Source organism: Harpegnathos saltator, unplaced genomic scaffold (genome assembly GCF_003227715.2).
Source record: "Harpegnathos saltator strain DR-91 unplaced genomic scaffold, Hsal_v8.6 scaffold38, whole genome shotgun sequence".
In the NCBI taxonomy this organism is placed as follows: domain Eukaryota; kingdom Metazoa; phylum Arthropoda; class Insecta; order Hymenoptera; family Formicidae; genus Harpegnathos; species Harpegnathos saltator.
Window position 1 is genome coordinate 1,374,934 of NW_020230183.1, and position 18,254 is coordinate 1,393,187.

Sequence of the window (18,254 nt, forward strand, 5' to 3'; positions counted from 1 at the left end):
CGGGGTCGCGAGGTCACTCACGAGCGATCCCGGCGGATTATCCGCGCGGGATCATCCCGAGCGAAAAATGCCGTTGTTCCGCGCGCACAACCGTGCTCGCTCTGCGCTTCAGACCGCGCTGTCGTAAATTAGCCGAGTAGTTCAGACCGCGTAGTTTTTCATGATATTACACGAGGGTGCGCGCGCGCGCGCGTGGCGTGCGCGGCTCGCACGAGGGACCGATGTTGAATCTGTTGGACCAACTTTTAATCGGATATAACCCGTTATATTTTAATCTTAATGCGGCGCCAGCGCGCGAAAATTAGTTTCTTCGCGGCGACCGAGCTCGACGAGCGACAGCGCGCGGATTTGCCGCGATCGAGCCGTTCGAGCGAGAATTCTCGCGGTGTTTATCGAGCGCGATTCGCGATAAAAAGCGCGCGGAACTTTCTTCTAATTAATAGACTCGGTACACTGCGCTTGACGAGAGAGCAAGGGGCAATGGAGTAAGGAGGAGGGAAGGAGGAGGGGAGAGAGAGAGAGAGAGAGAGAGAGAGAGAGAGAGAGAGAGAGAGAGAGAGAGAGAGAGAGAGAGAGAGAAACGCCTGGCAATTAAGCCCGGCCGAGCCGACCAGAAAACTTCAGCCGAAAATGCAAACGGCGCGCGTCGCGCAGCCGCTTACGTCGCTGCGACAGCGTGGCTTACCCTTGCGCGTATTTACCATTGCGCGTGGCTGTTAAATGCACGCCGCGGTCTCGCTGGTAGCGACGCACGAGCGCGGGTGTGTTTCTCGGGCGAGCCCGCCGCTGCAAGCGCGCCACGCGTGAGTTCTCCCGAGATCGTCGTAACGCGATTCACACGAACGCGGCGATTCATCGGACTGTAATGAAGTGCAATTTGCCCGAGTGTCGACTGCAAACGAGCGGATTTATCGTCGGGCCGCGAGTCACGTTGCCTTTGAGAGTTTGCCTTAACGATCAATTATACCGGCGATATAACTCGGCGCTCGCGCGCGTATACACGCCCGCGCCGCGTCGACGCGGCGCGGGCGGCAGATTCGCCACATTGATATTAAACGCGTATCGTTTGACACGTTACGTTCTCCCCTCCGCCTCCTCTACCAACCCTCCCTCCCCCAATAAGTCTCCTATCGGAGCTCCTTATCGGAGAGCTCGTCGCTCGTATCGTCGCTGGTGTCGCGCTGGTACGCGCGCGCACGCGCGATAATCGAGCGTCATTCGTCGTCTACCCGGGGACGTATATTAAGGGTGCAAGTACTCGTGTACGTGCCAGCCTGGCCTGTTTATGACAGGAGATCCTTCTGCTGCGCGCGCGCGTAATCCCGATCAGCGTCGCGCGTCTCGAGATCTCTGATCCAATTTTAGGGCCATTGCTCTTTGCGGCTGCCGCGTAATCCCTTTTCTGCTCTGAAAGTGATATAGGTGAGCGCGATCGTTACAGCAGCTGTCTACGGGTATAAATTTGCCGGACACATTCGCGACGGCCATTGGAGGGATCGCTTCCCGTTTCCTGCGCCTCCGAGCCGCGGGCCAAGTGGGACGAAGACATTGATAGGTCGCTAAGAGGTTGGCCGAAGATCAGCCGCTACTTGCTCTCGTTGAGCGCGCTCCACGGGGCCGTGTCATTAATCTTCCGTGTGACTATTATAAGGAGAGAAAAGAGGGAAAAAAGAGAGAACAAGGAAGGAAGAGAGAGAGAGAGAGAGAGAGAGAGAGAGACACGACGCATTCTGATCCTCGTTCGTTAACAAGCCTTTAATGCGATTCTCCTCCGGTCGCTCCTCGAACGCGCAATCCCGAGAGCCGCGTTGCCGGCGCGCTACCAAGTCCTGAATGAAATTAGGCAAATTACACTGCGAGAATTTTGCACGCTGAAAGGTCGCGTTCAGCGCCGGCGACCGGGTCTCTGTGATTACGACGCTGATTTTCCGACACGACTCTCGTCCCAACCCGGCGTCACGTATTCGTCACGCCTCCGAGACGACTCCGTCTTGCCGGGCTAAGCCGAGGCGGAATTCATTCGCCCGCGAACGGCGCAATTCGCAAGACAAACTCGACTCGCGCGATTACATCCGACCGAAGAGAATTATTGTGTAATCTTTGCCTTGTGAAACGGATATCGGCGAGCTATAGCCGAGCGCGAGCGGCCGCAACGTGCTCTGTCACGTATAATGGAAAGTTCAGGTATCCCCTTGTCTAGCGATGCCTGAAGGCTACGATAATTTTACGGCTCATTTGCATAATGCCGTCGGCCAGTCACGTGAATCACTTTGATAAGCCCAATAGTAATGGTTTACGGTCTACCCGTTCTCTCTCTCTCTCTCTCTCTCTCTCTCTCTCTCGTCTGGTTCGATTGTACCGGCATCTCTGCGGGGAGTTTCGATTTACTGCTCGTCCGTGCTACCGACCGCAATTCAATTTTTCGGCGTTCTGCGATATAAAGCGGGACAGATAACAGGCCGATAGGCCGGGGACAGGCCGTCGTTCCAGATCTACCGCGGATCTATCTCGTATCCGGTAATAGAAGAAATTAAGAACGCCCCCTTCCCCTCTCCCTCCGCCCTCATCGTTATTGGGAAAACGTGACTACGATGAGCGCGCTCGAACGAGACACGAAACGGAGAGATTCCACCGCGGGAGATGACGTTAAAACCGCCCCCCTCAAATCTCTCCAGCTTTTTCTCTTCCTTAAATGTCTCTCGGACGTCTGTCGAGCTCCTTGCATTATTCCGATGGTCACGGCAATATTGAATAAATCGATCGGCTGTAAATAATAAGACACCGCTGCTATTTCCGCAGCTCAGCGGAACGCGAAAGTTTGCGGTCGCGAAAGGCGCGCGCGGTCGTCTCGTCCGATTCATATTTCGTTTGGCTCTCTTCCTCTCTCTCTCTCTCTCTCTCTCTCTCTCTCTCGGGAAGCGCAATATATTTACGGAGGCACAGGAAAATTAAGCCACCACGCCTCGACTCGCACGCCGAACTTAATAACGTGCATGCAATTAATTCTGACGCGCACCCGTATAAAGGCGATGCGTGCGCGGCACAGGGCGTAAATTCACACGCGGGCCATAGGTTGGTGAGTAGACACTCGGCGAGATGTATAATAAGGCGAATTGCTGTAACAACTTCAATGGAACAACCGCGCGGCGTTCCTGTGGCCCGCACGCTTCCCTCTCTCCGGGCGCGAGTTCTAAACGGAGCTCGACACAAATTGGGCTCCCGACTTACAATCAATCGTATTCCGCAAACGTATTACGCGTCCGCATCCGATATCTATAATTCTCGAGGCGGAAGTGACGTTCGCCGGAGATGTCAGGCTATCGGCGAGCACGGTGTTTACATATTACGGCACAATTGTATTTGCGGATCACTCGGTTAAGAAATTCGAGCGACATCGCGGAGTAGAGCGCGGCCGAGGAAATTCACGTGAGAAATCGATTCTCTTTATCAACAACTCTGTCTCTCTCTCTCTCTCTCTCTCTCTCTCTCTCTCTCTCTCTCTCTCTCTCTCTCTCTCTCTCTCTCTCTATCTCTCTTTCTCTCCCATACATTTCGCACGACGTCCGAAATAGATTACGTAACCGCAGAATGAAAATAATTGTTCGCAGATTGATACAAATATCGTGATAAAATATAAAAGAGCAGTTTATTTCCACGTCTCATGTTTATTGCTATGAATTATTGCTGTTCGGTTGGATACCCGACTCCAGGTGAATATCATCCGCTCTCTCTCTCTCTCTCTCTTTTTTTCTCTTTCGCTCTTTTCTCACCGTTTCAATGGCGTGCGATATCTTTCTCGGATAAATTACAATTATAGTGATATTTTTAAAATTCAGATTTATTTCAAAAAGTCATAATTTATTTTTTGCAAAGCTTTCAACAATAATCCCAACGGTTTTGCTTTTAACAATAGGACAATGGATAGTCGCGAATAAATGAAGGCGAAACTTGTCGGAACGCGAAGCGCGGGGTTAAACACAGAATCGCGACAGTATTTCCCGCGGATCGTTTAAACTCGTAGCGGAATATCGCAGTTGTAATTAGCCTTCGTTCAATAGCGGAGCGCGAGAAGAAGTTGCGATGAAATCGGAAAATACACGGACGAATCAACGACGAGTCAGAGAGGAAGAGAGAAAGAGAGTGAGAGAGAAACAGAGAGAGAGAGAGAGAACAAATCAGCCGGCTACTCGCAAATGACCTGTCGCTTAAAAATTCAATTTTCCGCGACGTTCGTAAGAAAGTTCGCTTCTCGATGGAATTTCCGGACACTCCATTCCTCGTGATTCCGCGAGTGGCGGGGACACGATGAAAGTCAGTCCGGAAGAGCGGAGCAACGCCGCTGGGAACGAGAGAAATTTGTTCAGCTAATTCGGGCGATGTTTATTCTCCCAAAGCTAACAGCCGGCAGGACGGAGGAAGACGCGAAGACGTGTTAATTATCGGACATGTCTAATTCGGTTTGCAGTTTTTCGGCGGGCCGAACGCGGATATCGCGAAGGGCATATGAGCGCGCGCAATATTATACATATTATATGGCGAACTTCTCCACTTACATCGGGAACGTATATGTCGTATAAAGTTGCCTGCGAAATTTCCTGCGCGAGAGTTCCGCTCTCTCGATGATTTGTCCCAATATTTATTTTCATCGTCGGTCCATCGACACACCGGGAGGATAACGAATTTACTCAGTTGCTCGAGCAGATCGCCGCGAAGATCAGAAACATGCCGCGAATTTCCGTGGTACGCGAATCTTCGATTAGTTCGCGTCGATGTAAAGCGTGACGGGAGTTTTCGCTGAAAACGCAATCTCGCGAAACGGTAAAACACCGTATTCGCGGGCGCGGAATTTCCTTACATTGGTAGCGGATGGTGCATGTAACATTATGGCCGTATATTATTTATCATTCTAGAACGCAAGGAGAAATTTCAGGTAATTTATACACGGCTCGCTCGCTCGCTCACTCGCGAGGCGAAGCGTGTTTATGAAGGAGTGAATTTCTGCTTACACGCTCGACACGACGCCCGATCGATATCTCCTTTGAACGATGCCCTAAATAACGATTCGTTTGCTATTCGGAGAAATAAGAAGCTTCGCCAAACTATTCGCGAGGAAAACGCCGGATCATCCGGGCAGCAGCGATCCTCAAAACTGTTCGGCATAGACGGAAAGAAACGCAGCTCGAAGTAAGAACAAATTGTAATTGTCGAATTCAACGGTAGAGATCGACCGTCCACCACCTCCGCCGAGTACTCTCGATTTAATGCAATTCAGGAATACATATAGCGAATTATGAATAACTCGGAACGTCGATAGAGTTCGCCCAGAAATTATTGGCAGACTGCCTTGCGCCGGAGCGATCTCGAGCGATTTGTGACTAAAAGCGCTTTATTCATGAATCCATTCATTGCATGGAAATCAACTCGAACGCGATAGCGAGCCGCGCGGTATTTAAGAATACTGCCACCGGGATGAGAGGATTTATCTTACGGTAATTATAAGTGAGTCGCATTCGAAATTTGTCTTATCATTGCGCGGAATGTTGCGATAACGCGATTTTTCCCTTGCGTTTTCTCTTTACTTTCTTTTTCCTTTTCTCTCTCTCTCTCTCTCTCTCTCTCTCTCTCTCTCTCTCTCTCTCTCTCTATCTCTCTCTCTCTCTCTCTCAAGAGAGATGAAGCGCGAAAATGTCTCGAATAGTTGCAATCTCGATCTCAGGTTTACAAACGCTCGGCGTGCTAATTATTTTTCTAGGTCACAAGTTAATTCGTTGGCCATGCGAGATATCGTAAAGTGCGAGAACTAATTATCGGCTTCCGCAGACATTCCACAGAATAAACTTGTACTTTCTATCGATAAAAAAACCACTAATGTTAGTGGTTACACCCTTCCCCTTCTACTTTCCCGCTACTGGAATTTGCGCCGTCAGCTCTCTCTCTCTCTCTCTCTCTCTCTCTCTTTATTAATAAGCCGCATTCTATAAAACCGCTCGGTTACCCGCGGCTAATTCAATCGCAATATTTCATAAAAAATTGGGTCTCTCACGGTATTTTGTACGTGATATACATTTCGATATAATCACGTCCGCGGCTGCGTATTTGTGGGTTTGGAAACCTATACTATACGCCACGTCAATGTGGCCTACTTTACCAACACCCTCCCTCTTTGTTCGGATGACCGACAGAGTGTCGTTGTACCGCTCTAAGTTTATTTGGGACGCCAGAAAATAATCATAAAAAAGAAAAGAAATATTCGATAGTACAATGCATTCGCTAATACAACTGGGTTGTCACCGAGAGTATCTATTTAAGTGTCGAAAATCGAATTTTCAGGTCTCAGCGTCTATAATCGATTCTTGATTTTGTTTATTGGAAATCGTTTAAGTTATTTACTGGTTATAAATATATTGTGTTAGAGCAAATAACCGTATAAATTGAAAAATTCATTCAGGAAAAGTGTGTATTTTAAACTACAAAGTGTATTAATAAATCCCCGTAATTTTGCATCATTTACTCGAGTCGGAATTTCCATTTCGCGATAACCTTGCATATTTTATGGAATTTAAAGAGCCAAAGGATAATTCAGCAGATATATATAAGCTATTAATCCTCTTCGATTCTACAAATAGTTTTTATCATATTTCCAGCGAGAACTCTAGTCAAATATTTGTTTTCTCCAAAAAATATGTTTTCATACGTATTTCATTGTCCTTCTGTCCTTGAGAGATACAGAAAACAGTTTGAGACTCATAGGTCATCCGTCTCTTTCCCGAAATGTTGCGATTACGATTCCTTCCATGATAAATTTTTCGACTGGTCTCGACTGGCGAAGGAAAATCCGTATTTTTCACGAAATTCACAATTTACGGTCAACGGCTTCGCACGCGACACGAATGCTTTTGCGCAACTCGATCGTCGCTGGAAGTTTTCTCTCGCCGGCGGAAAAAGCCAGCGCGATAATAAACATGCAGGATTACACTCACCCGTCTGATGGGAGAGGAACGTTATCAGGGGCAGCATGGCGCGCAACCATCCTCCTCGATGATCCTTCATGCTGGTGTCTCTGTGAGCGGTGTCGGGCGGCTCTGTTTTCACCCTTCCGCTGACGACGACGACGACGACGACGACGACGACGACGACGACGAAAATGATCCCGTTGCCGCACTCTCGTCGCTTTTATAGATAGTTACTCACTGCAGCATCCCGGCACAACGCAACATCCGCGTACGTACACGTCACCGTCATTTCTTTCGTGGCCTATCGTGAACGCCACTCGTCCGTTCTCGTGATACATCACATCATATCAGTTTCGTTAAGGTCCGTCATACCTCGCGGTAATAATCGTCCTTCGTTCTCTGATTATTGTTTTGTCGACAATGACACTACGATGCGAACGTAATCGGCAGCTTCGCGTTCACAATCGAATACTTCTCTTCGTCGCGAAATAATCACGAGAAATAACAAGACGACACACACAACGCGTAGAGTTCTCTCCCCGTAGAGCTTTCACTCTCTGTACGACACTTTGTTCGCGGACGAAATACGGAAACACGAAGACTGCGAGAAGCGTGGACTTCGCGAACGTTCGATTCGCCACGTATGAATCTGTAAGGCGCGGGCTTGACTTGATCGCTGTCTGTTTATATGAAGCACAGTTATATGAAGTCTGTTAATACGAAGCACACATGGCACCGCCCGCGTTCTGATTCGCTCGGAACAGTCGAACGCGAAAATGAGGCTCGCTCCCTGCCCCTCCTTCGTCTCTTCGTCACTTTGTTACGTGGATTCCGAGCACCTTCGAACGTCGATGTGTCTCCTTCGCTCGTATATCTCCGCGATTTTAAGGACCGTGCAAACGCGAAACGATTCTTCGCAGCTGCGCCGAGCTGCGCTCATATAACTTCCTCGCCCCAGTAATTAGGACTATCCTAGAAATTTACTCGCTATACGCTTCTATTCATGAGTTACGCGCCGCTCTTCAAGTCCACTTAATGACTCCCCGGAGGATCCGACGGGGACTTTTCTAAACTCACGTTGAAAGTAATTAATTACTGCCGAGTATGCGCGTCTTCGTACTTTAGCTACTACGTTAATTACGGTCCTCCGATTTACTTCTTCTTAATTGCATGTACAGCCCGCTTGAGCCCGCGCGATTTATGCGTCCCGGCGCATTGACGTGTGTCCCCGGGCCTTTTGTAGCCGAGCTCCGTGTTTGATATCGCGCGTGTGTCAATATGGCGTGAGAGTCTCTTTTTTTCGTTTCCACGTCGGGCGAGCTCGGAATCGCGACGAGACGCCGCCGAGCCGCAGTTAAACTACTCGATTTCGTCGCACGACAAATATTTGCCCGGCCGGAAATCGGCACTGTTTCAATCGCCGTGGAAAATCGAGAATCGCCGTGTAATACGAATAAAGTGTGTATCCGCACTTTCTCGCGCACTCGCCGAGCACGCACGAACACTTATCGCGGATGATACACGCACCTGTTAACCTCCTCCTACTGCCGCGCTGCTGGCTTAACCGCTCCGGCTCAATTTCATCAAGTCGATACACATACACATACACACACGCGCACATAAACACACATGTACACACCGCGATGCCCGCGTCGTAACTCACGCGAGGCTCTCCCACGCGAGACAACTCTTCCTTGGACTCCCTCCCGGTCTTTCTCTTCTCGGCGCCGTGGGTGAGGATCCAGCAGTCCGTTTCCCGTTTCACACCCCGAGACACAAGCCCGCCCGATAGCGGAATTGCATTATTTATCAGACACGCGGCGTGCTCCGCGCGGAGTTTTACGATCCGGCATTATCGATTGTCCCGAAACGGACTGGGCTGTCCGAGGTACGCCGCTTTAATTTACCGGGAGGTAGCGCATCGCCTGCGGAACTTCGGCACGCCGCGACAGCCAGCCAGCCGCTCTCAAATATCCGCGCGACACGCGAATAAATCTGTCCTCAGCAGCAGCGGTCGAGGAGTCTTTGATCATTCGGGATTAAGGGCGACCTGGCTGTTTTCTTTCCCACGACTTTGCTGCCCCCTCTTGCCCCGACTCGCAAGCACGTGCGACCACGAATCTCGGAGCTCGGCGCGGATTCACGAGCAGTGCGCGCGGCGTGTGATTGAAGGTACAGCTCGTCCCCTCTTCCTCTCTCAACCCTTCGCCTGTCGCGCGCGCGCCGCGCGCGAAACTGAGTCCCGTGCGCCAAAGTTTGCTCCTCCTCGAGGTACGCTCTCCGATGATTCGATCGATCTTGTCTGAAGACGGGAGAGTGTGCTCGGCTTTTAAGCGACCTTCTAATCCAGGCTCAACGCGCCTCCGTCTTCGGCTGCCGGCGTGTCATCGCGTAGCCCCCTTTCGTTGGCCGCGCTCCATTAACCCCAAGTAGCGATGTACATTAATCGCCAGTCCTTAATCCTGGATCTTCGATTTCACTGAATTTTTTTCACCGCTGCCCGCCGCGTCCCGTCGTGCCGCATTATCGTCCCCGGGGAAGCAGGCGCAGCTTTTTCCAAGGCGTGGTGCGGCTTCCTGCTGCAACATGAAGGAAGTCGCGCGTATTAAAGTCACTTAATCGATCTCATTCAATAGATAGAGCGCTCAACTGAACGGAACACCCACCACAATCGCGCTCCATTCCTTCACATGTCGATATAATCGTGGAACTTTGATTCTTTTCTCTTTCGATTAGAGTAGAAGAAATTGGAAGCGCTCGAGCGGAGAATTTGAATCGCGAACAGATGAAAATAATTTGAAGTGAGCGCGGAATTGAGCGCCGACCGAAGACGATTACGATCCGCCGATGACGACAAGACGAGGCCGGTCGGCCTCGAAAATCATCCCACAGTCGCGAGAACGGATTTATGAGTCGATGCAAATCCGGATAACCGACGACAGTCCAGCGTGTAGGGTGCTTAAACGAATCTCGACAGTTAGAACGTGGGTACAAATCCCAAGGTAGTTAAGGCGTCTTAAGCATCTTGTATGTATTCGTCCAATTCTGCACGAACGAGATGTAATTGGGTCTACCACCCCCGTCCGTCCGCCCGCTCGCTCGCCCTCCTCCAACCCTCTCGCGAGCCCGAAGTTCGTAGCCGGGGAGAGATATACCATCCTCGTCTACCAGGTGCACTCTCAAGTTCCCGGATTAAAGTGCCGGAGCGAGTGCCGCAGAGTCACTCGTATAACTCGGTAGTTTAAGATTGACCGCGGAGTGACTCGATTACGACATGCCTCGGGGCTTCGAAATTCGGTGGATTTTAGGATTTACTGCGCTTCGCGCCGCACCGGCAATCAGTCGCACCCCCCTCCGCCCGAGCTTTTTTCCGTCTCATGGGTAAGTGGGGCAGTTGGGTTAAAATCTGACCGAGAGAGAGAGAGAGAGAGAGAGAGAGAAAGAGAATTTTTTATCATCCGACCTTTCTGTTAGGATTTTCGAGTTTGAGGATCTTATTAGTAGAGAGCTTCGCGTATATTGAGCGACGCTTACGAAGCATGCGTTTTTAGAACGACGCGCGCGCTTCATAAGCGACTGGAAACGCGAATTTTAACGAAATGCAAATACGAAACGACGCTGTTAATATTCTCGTACAGAAGAAGGGAAGCTTACGGTAATTACCGGCCAGTTTGTTAATGTTCGCCCGTGCGCGCGCGCGCGAGACTTATTTCCGCGCGTTATATATATTTCACGGCAAATCGAGGATGTAGGAGGAGGCAATACGCAGATGCGGACGCGTGTGTGGATGTTTCAGGATGTACACGGCGGGTGGCTGCCGAGAGTATACGTATATCCAATTTCTAGACGACACGGCTTAATAACCAAGGAACTTCCAACGTATGCGTGTTAATTAAAGTACACACGCGTTTCCCGAATTTCCCGAACTTTAACTACTTCTACGTTGACCGAAAGTTTAAATAGCTCGGCTGCACATTCAGCTGGTGCGCGGGACCGGGGGTACAGAAAGCGCACTAAACTAACGGCGAAAGGCATGACCGTTTGCATTAGATTTGCATTACCTAACGCAAACATTCGCATTACACTTTCGGATGTATCCGCGGACGCGTTAATTAACGCCTCATTTGTCGATCTGTCGTATCCGTCTGAATTTCGGATACGAGCGGACAATAGCTGTCGCTCTCTTCTTCCCCCACCCGTCCTTCTCTCTCTCTCTCTCTCTCTCTCTCTCTCCCTCTTTCAATTATTAATTAATCAAAATATTATTTACCGAGATAATGGATTATCGTAGCGCGAAGCTCGATGTATTCATTCGTTATAGAAGAGTGGAACTGAAGAGAAGGACTGAGAGAGAGAGAGAGAGAGAGAGAGAGAGAGAGAGAGAGAGAGAGAGAGAGAGAGAGAGAGAGAGAGAGAGAGAGAGAGACACGACGAGCTGAGGAACGATGTTTCGACGTTAAGGACGTTAAAGGGGATAAGAAAAAGCCAACTGCTCCAGCGTAGCACAGGAATTTCTGTCGAACTCGAGAGATGAAGCAATATAACGTTTCGGATTGGACAAGCTAACGGGAGGCGAGAGGTAGTTCGATTACCCGAGGATTGGTCTTTCATCGTCGCTCTAATTCGACGCTTACATGGCAGCTTCCTGACCATTAAGATACACGCGACTTCGCGACCGCGGAGTTCGCTCGAAAGGAGCATATATGCCAGGTGGAATTTGTCGATTTTGTCGGGTCACGCGCGCAGCGTTCACTGGAATCGTCGTCGCCGGTTGCGGGACTACGTTGCGTAATTCGTCACGAGGGATTGAAACAAAGATCAGGTTATTAATTGAGCGGTGGGACGATGGGAATAAAATGAGAGTCGAGCTCGCGCGCCATCGGTTATATAATTCACCAAACTTTAAAATTCGCAGACTTCATAAACGGCAAACTCGCTCTTCAAATCGGACATTTCTTCTATTTCGCTCGACAAGGTACTGATCGAGCGCGCAAAAGGAACAGAACGAGAGAGGAAGAAAGGAAGAAAACTTGTCCGAACAATTGGTGCTACTTGCTCGACAGTGAGTACTACATCGTGTCAATTTTGATGAATTTGGTCGCAAATGTGGCAACCAGCGGACGTTTATTGTTCACGTAAAATATGAAAAAGCAAAGAAAAAAAGAAAAGAAGGATCAGAAGTAATAGCGCGACGAAAAGGACAAATGTGAATTTTCTTCCTCGCCGATGCATCTCGTCCGCACTTTGTTTGCAACTTGGACTTTCACTTTGTTATTATAACTCGGTCACGGCATAAAAGAATCATAAATAATTTAGCTGGCCTACGAGAGAGAGTCGCGCGGATGGTTGTCATGAATATTTAACGACCGTCATGGGCGCGTCGCGCGATGCGATTAAACGCCAAATCTTTTTTCAACCGTGCTATTGCGCACTCCGCGTTGCTTGACCCCCTTTTTATCCGCAACGTCCGCAATTGCCAGAAATTGGAGACGGCCCAAACGCTTCCAGTTCTCTTAACCACTTTCCCCTCATCCCTCCCCCGACGTTCCGAATGATAAGTGCACCAACTCCATTCTCTCACCTTCTCGCATTTCGCGAAGGTACGTACATTTGGCTCGTTCGACATGGCCGTCGCATGAATTAACAAGCCCGCGCACTTCCATGCGGTTCCTTGACGCGCGAAAGGAAGCCGCGTGGCCGCGTGAGTTAACGCAACAGCGAGATTTGGCAGAACAGCAGTAGGCCGCGCGCGCGCGCGAATAGACTCCTCAGCCGTTCCGGGGAATCACCCGGAGGCCGAGATACGCGCTATCGTGGCACGCGAGCCGCCGAGCGCCACGGCTCCAACTTGGCACTTGGCGAATTGTGTGTGCGAGCTTGCACGTGATCGACGAACGAAACAATCCGCCTGTCCGGGCCGCGCCGCGTAATCATAAAGTTCGTAACTGCCTTTTCGCACGGTCAACGAGAACTAACCAGCCGTGCGATTGCCAAAAACCGAGCCGCCGTCGTTAGCGCAGACCGGACTCAAAGGGAATTTCATATGCGTCTACGGCGAATCGGTCACGCCTCGCTTTATCTCCTCTCGTCACTATCACATTTTTCCGATCCTTTGTGCGAACCGCTGTTTTATCTTTCACTGTTCTCCGCCGCCGCCGCCGCCGCCGCTCTACTTTTCGGGAATAATTCGGGAGGGATGGGAAAACACGCTTACTGCGCGTGTTACACTCGATTACTTAATCCTATCGTCGTGTTCATCGGGACTCCGCTCGCCGTCACGTCCAAGGTGTAATCGGACGAGAGAATAAGTCTTTTGTGATCTTGTGCACGGTGTCACATATTGACTCACACGTATCTACTGGATTCTACTTATTACGTTCGCAGCGTTGAAACACATAAGAGATAACAAGAACGTCCTGTTAGTTTCTCAACTGTGCAGCTGTACAAAAAGATGCTCGCGTTTATACGTAGAAAAAAAAACAGGTGCGAAAGCAATGAAATTATCGAGGTATTCGCTCTAATTACCGGACGATAACGTGACACGGTATAGCGGCCCGCCGACAGGCTAGCCGACGCTGCAATACAACGCGGCAACGAAATAACAGCGCGGATTCTCGTTAGTCGGGTCCGCAGCTGCACTCGGCAGGTGCTCGGCGACGAGGTGCAGCGGCCCTTTGACTGGATACGCGAATACCGCGACACGTCCTTAATTGCTCGGGCGTTTGCGTGACGTTTTCGTCGGCACTCCCGCCTCGGGACTCGTAAAATCGTCACTGCGAAAAAAGCTGACCGGCGAGCGCGCGCGAATGTGTCGCCGGGAACGGGATGGACGTGTGCGCGCGAGACGGGGTACGTTGAAATTGCGAAAATCCAGGGCGCGAAGTTCGGACGTCGTCGCGCGAACTGTCGATCCACCACGTGAATCCCCGCGATCCCCTCGTTATCGATCATCGGCTCGGTACGGCGCGAGAGGCTCTCTCTCTCTCTCTCTCTCTCTCTCTCTCTCTCTCTCTCTCTCTCTCTCTCTCTCTCTCTCTCTCTCTCTCTCCCTCTCTCTCTCTCTCTCTCTCTCTATCTCGAGCCGAGACCGAGAGACAGAAGCTCCAATTAAAGACGGCCTTTCACTTTAACGAACTTACGCTGTGATCGTAATTGGGATTTGATCGTCCCGAGCGGCGACGCGTATCGAGTTTACTTAGCGTCGCCCCGCGATATATAGGGTGTTATCACTGCGTGGCGGCTTGTCCGCGACTGAGAGAGCTTTCGGACCAACCCCGTCCGAGTTTCCCGGGTCGGCCGCGGTAGCGCTGCCAAGCCGAATCCACCTCCGTTCTCTCTTAACCAACCCTCTGTCCTCCCCTTCTCTCACTCTCACCCCCCGTCGTCGTCTCTTTCTCTTTCTCGCACCCCTTGCCTGTCCCCTCTCGCCCCCACGGACCCCTCGTCGCGGAGCCCCGTCAGCTTCCGTTGCCCCACGACAAAAACAATTCCCTCCTCGTCCCTCCTTCGCGCCGCCTCGTCGCACTGTCCGATACGTATCTGCATTCCCTATGTATTAGGTAGTAAAGTGGCTCCACTCACCCTCCGCCGAGGAAATCTGGAATTCTTGTCGTATTTAAATTAGCGTCTACGTCGACAGTGCTTAATGCCGGCTAGAGGGAGTGGTGCTTGTTTCGCGTACGACACACCAGAGCACTTTTTCTGAACGACCAGGCGGGAAGACGAGCGAGAGGTGAGGCGCGCGCGAGGTCGTCGGCGAGACTCTCGGCGAGACCTCGCGCGATAAAAGGGGAGAAGTCGCGAAGTAAATTGTAATTAAAAGTAAATATCAGGAGGTCCGTAACTTTATTGGCCGCTTAAGGGACGCGTTTGATTCTCGCGTCGCGGAACGACGAGAATCGCGCGTGGTAACTTCGGCCCGTTTAATTATAAAAGTGATACGCGCGTTAATATCGCCCGCGGGTTTCGCATCGCGAGGATGCGAGAATGCGAGCGCATTACGCGAGTGCATTATTAAAATTAAACTTTCGATTAAAACGCCAGATAATGCACGGTTATATTGGTAACCTCCTTTCTTTTTTTTGTGTTTCAAAAATTACCTGGGCAAATCGCCGCGAGTCCCGAGTAAATGTTTGCGAAATACGCCGTTACTCGGCATAACAAGGAAACGATATAAACCCGATAATTACTCTAATTGAAACTTCACAAAATCGAATGGTCGATAACTATGTGGTTTATCATAGCGCGTTATAATCACGCAACGCTGCGGATAAATGAGTAATGGATGTATTTACGTCGTAAAACACGATTGTTTTCAGCGGTAGTATTCGTCGGAAATTTAAACAGCGAATCCCTTTGCTCCCTCCCTCCCTCTTTCCCTAAGCGCTTTCAATAGCGAATTCGGAATTACAGCGCGATATTACAGCGGTGGGGACGAGGACGGTGGCGGAGGAGCAGGAGAGAGAAAGCCCGACACGCACGAGACACGAACAATCTCTCTTAGAGCGATCCTTCGACGGAATATTTTTTTCGAAATTGAATCGGCAACGGAAAATACATAATGCATCAGCGGCGAATATCTCGCGGCTGACAGTCGTGATTTATTCGCTTGATTCCGGCGGGACGGTCACCGATATCAAGGATATAAAGCGTCGTATACAGACCGCCCGCGCCGTCGCCGACGACGATGTCGCTCGCGTGATGTTTCGCGACGGTGCAATTCGAGAGCGTGTTCCTTCCGTTGAGCAAATTATCGGGATAAAAAAACGCGAGGCGATCGCTCACCGGGACTCGTCGACCGGAACTTTTACGGTCGTCTTAGACGACGGGTCGCGAGACGCTCGCGCGATTTTCCCCGAAGAGAGAGAGAGAGAGAGAGAGAGAGAGAGAGAGAGAGAGCGAGCACTTCCGCCAGAAAAATCACACGGGGCTTTATGCGTGCTCTAAAGTGTACTCTTTAACGCGAGCGTATCAGGAAGTGAGCGCCCAGGTCTCTTCACAGGTATTGACTTTCTAACAAAAGCGCTCTTCCGATAAAGCGTCAACTACACGCCACCCCCAGACGATTCACCCTGCCTGCCTGCTTGCCTGCCTTGCCGCCTCTCGCACCCTTCCTTCCGCCTGCTGAGCCTGCCGTCCTGCATGTATTTCGATATATTCAACGACCAGCACCCCCTGGCGCGAAATAATTAATTTTCAACGGACAACAAACCATTAAGGTGATGCTCGGCCGATGTGCGCGTGTAATTAACAGCGTGCGTTGGAAACACGATATTCTTTTGACGGCGAGTGCGGCCTTTGTACGCCTCGTTCGGAAAACGAGGATCGCGCGCGCTAATTGAGATCGAGAGTCGTCGACTCGCGACGCAGGATCGCTTCGATTTATCGCCGCCGGGGCCGGGGCGGGATCAGTTGATCCGAATATCAGCGTTTTTTTGTTCTTTCTATAATTGTACTCGAGGCGGGCGATCCATGTCTCTTGAGCGTCGCGCGATAAACGCTAATGGCGGGGAATTATTCGTTTACCGGATATCGTTTCGAGAAAATTACTTCATCCAAGTGGAGATAAAAATGTCCGTAACCTCGCAAGTGGAAATGAAATCATAAAACGGATGTTCGAATATAAATGGATTAAACGTGTCGGGCGGCTTTTAAAATTTACTCTAAAATCGCATCGGAGCCGCGTTATGATTTCATTTTGATCGACGCTCCCCATTGTTAACGCTTCATCTAGATATTCGATACTTGGCGGACGGTAAACGTTTAGCAATCAGCAGGTTAGCTGCCGATACGGAATCTACGTCCGTAATTATTGACCCGTTTATTAATCTGTCCTTTGTACCGATAATTCGATGCGCCGATTTCCGATCACGAGAGCAATTTATTCCGAAGCATTAACACGTTTTACTTAAGCGTTTGTACGTAACGTCGCGCGAGTATCGTGCTCTCGCTCGCTTCCTCCTCTCCTTCGCTTTCTTTCTCCCCCCCTCCCTCCCCCCTCTCTCTCTCTCTTACTGTTTCTATGTATACGACGTTTTATATGTAAGAATAATTCACGCATACACACCATCGCTCGAGGTACGTGTTCTATACGCGATAAACGAGCTTATTATATTTTACCGACACTCTACAGGTATACAATTGCGGTGCACGATATTTCCATATTATATCGAACAATGCGCAACAACGTTGCGTCGATATAACATACGTATATAACATTATCGCTTTTGACGAGAGCAGTAATGATTTTAACAGAGTACTTCGTAGAGTACTTGGTAAACAACCGTACAACAAACGCACAAAATAATAATGCGTTTATACGTTAAAATGCACTCGTCTGATTTCGGATTATACTCCAACCGCTGTTTTAAATATCTAATTAACTATCCTGACTTTATACGACGAGGTGTTATTGCGCACACCAGTTTGGACGTATGAAACGCTTCACAAAATCAGCAACTTTTCGCGAATTTAATTAATTCCTCGACGCGGAATAGATGGTTAATGGCAGTGCCAGTTCGCAGTATCGACGACTGCAATTTTCACAGCCGCGATTTGCACGCGGTATAATCGCTCGCCCTTCTTTCATCCCGTATGGATCCTTTAACCGATCCGGAATAGATTTCACGCGGCGCACGTGTGTATGTGTGTGTGTGTGTGTGTGTGTGTGTGTGTGTGTGTGTGTGTGTGTGTGTGTGCGCGCGCGTGCGCGCGCAGGCATGGGTGTAACATAAATGCACACACATATATGCGCACATGTATATATACGGCTCGTACTCGTGAAACCGTTCCCAATTTCTTTCGAACAGACGCGATAACCGGAAAACGCCATTTAAGTGTTAATTGCATCGATTTCACACGCGGATAATTCGATTCGCGTATCCTCTCTCATTATCTCCGAGCCCCACGCCGTATAATTCATCCCGCGGCGGACAGTTTCCGATATGAGATTTTCTCGGTTTGATAAAGCAACGATATCGCGCGCGCCCGTGTTTTCTATAGTAACAGATTCAATTTCCGGCGAGCAAAGATTTCTCTCCCAACTCCAATTACAACTTCGAATCGCACCGCCGCGGCGCCCGTTTTTCGAACTCTAATACATCGCGCGATACTTTTGAACGACTAATTCCATATCAATCCATCACCGCGACTAGATGTGCGATAGAGGGAAGAGAGGCGACGGAGAAACCGACTCCTCCCCCTCGGCCGATGAAATTTTCGCGGGTATACGCCGTTTGAAAATTACATGAGCGACGTCAGTTGCGAGAGAGCTTAGAAATATGTAAAAAAGACTCTAGCGCG

The 18,254-nt window shown here is 50.0% G+C and overlaps 1 protein-coding gene across 6 annotated transcripts in view; it reads right to left on the reverse strand.

Moving 5' to 3' along the window:
• Window positions 1-18,254, reverse strand: part of LOC105190040 (hemicentin-1) — a 205,937-nt gene that overhangs the window by 87,106 nt on the left and 100,577 nt on the right. For 2 of the 6 annotated variants that reach the window (XM_025300668.1, XM_025300670.1), the window contains exon 3: window positions 6,981-9,532. In XM_025300668.1, coding sequence (XP_025156453.1) covers window positions 6,981-7,050 — 70 coding nt within the window. In that variant the 5' untranslated portion in view covers window positions 7,051-9,532. Of the gene's footprint in view, window positions 1-6,980; window positions 9,533-9,619; window positions 9,883-14,092; window positions 14,219-18,254 lie in introns of those variants that run through there. The other 4 variants (XM_025300669.1, XM_025300667.1, XM_025300671.1 and 1 more) reach the window with 4 other exon arrangements.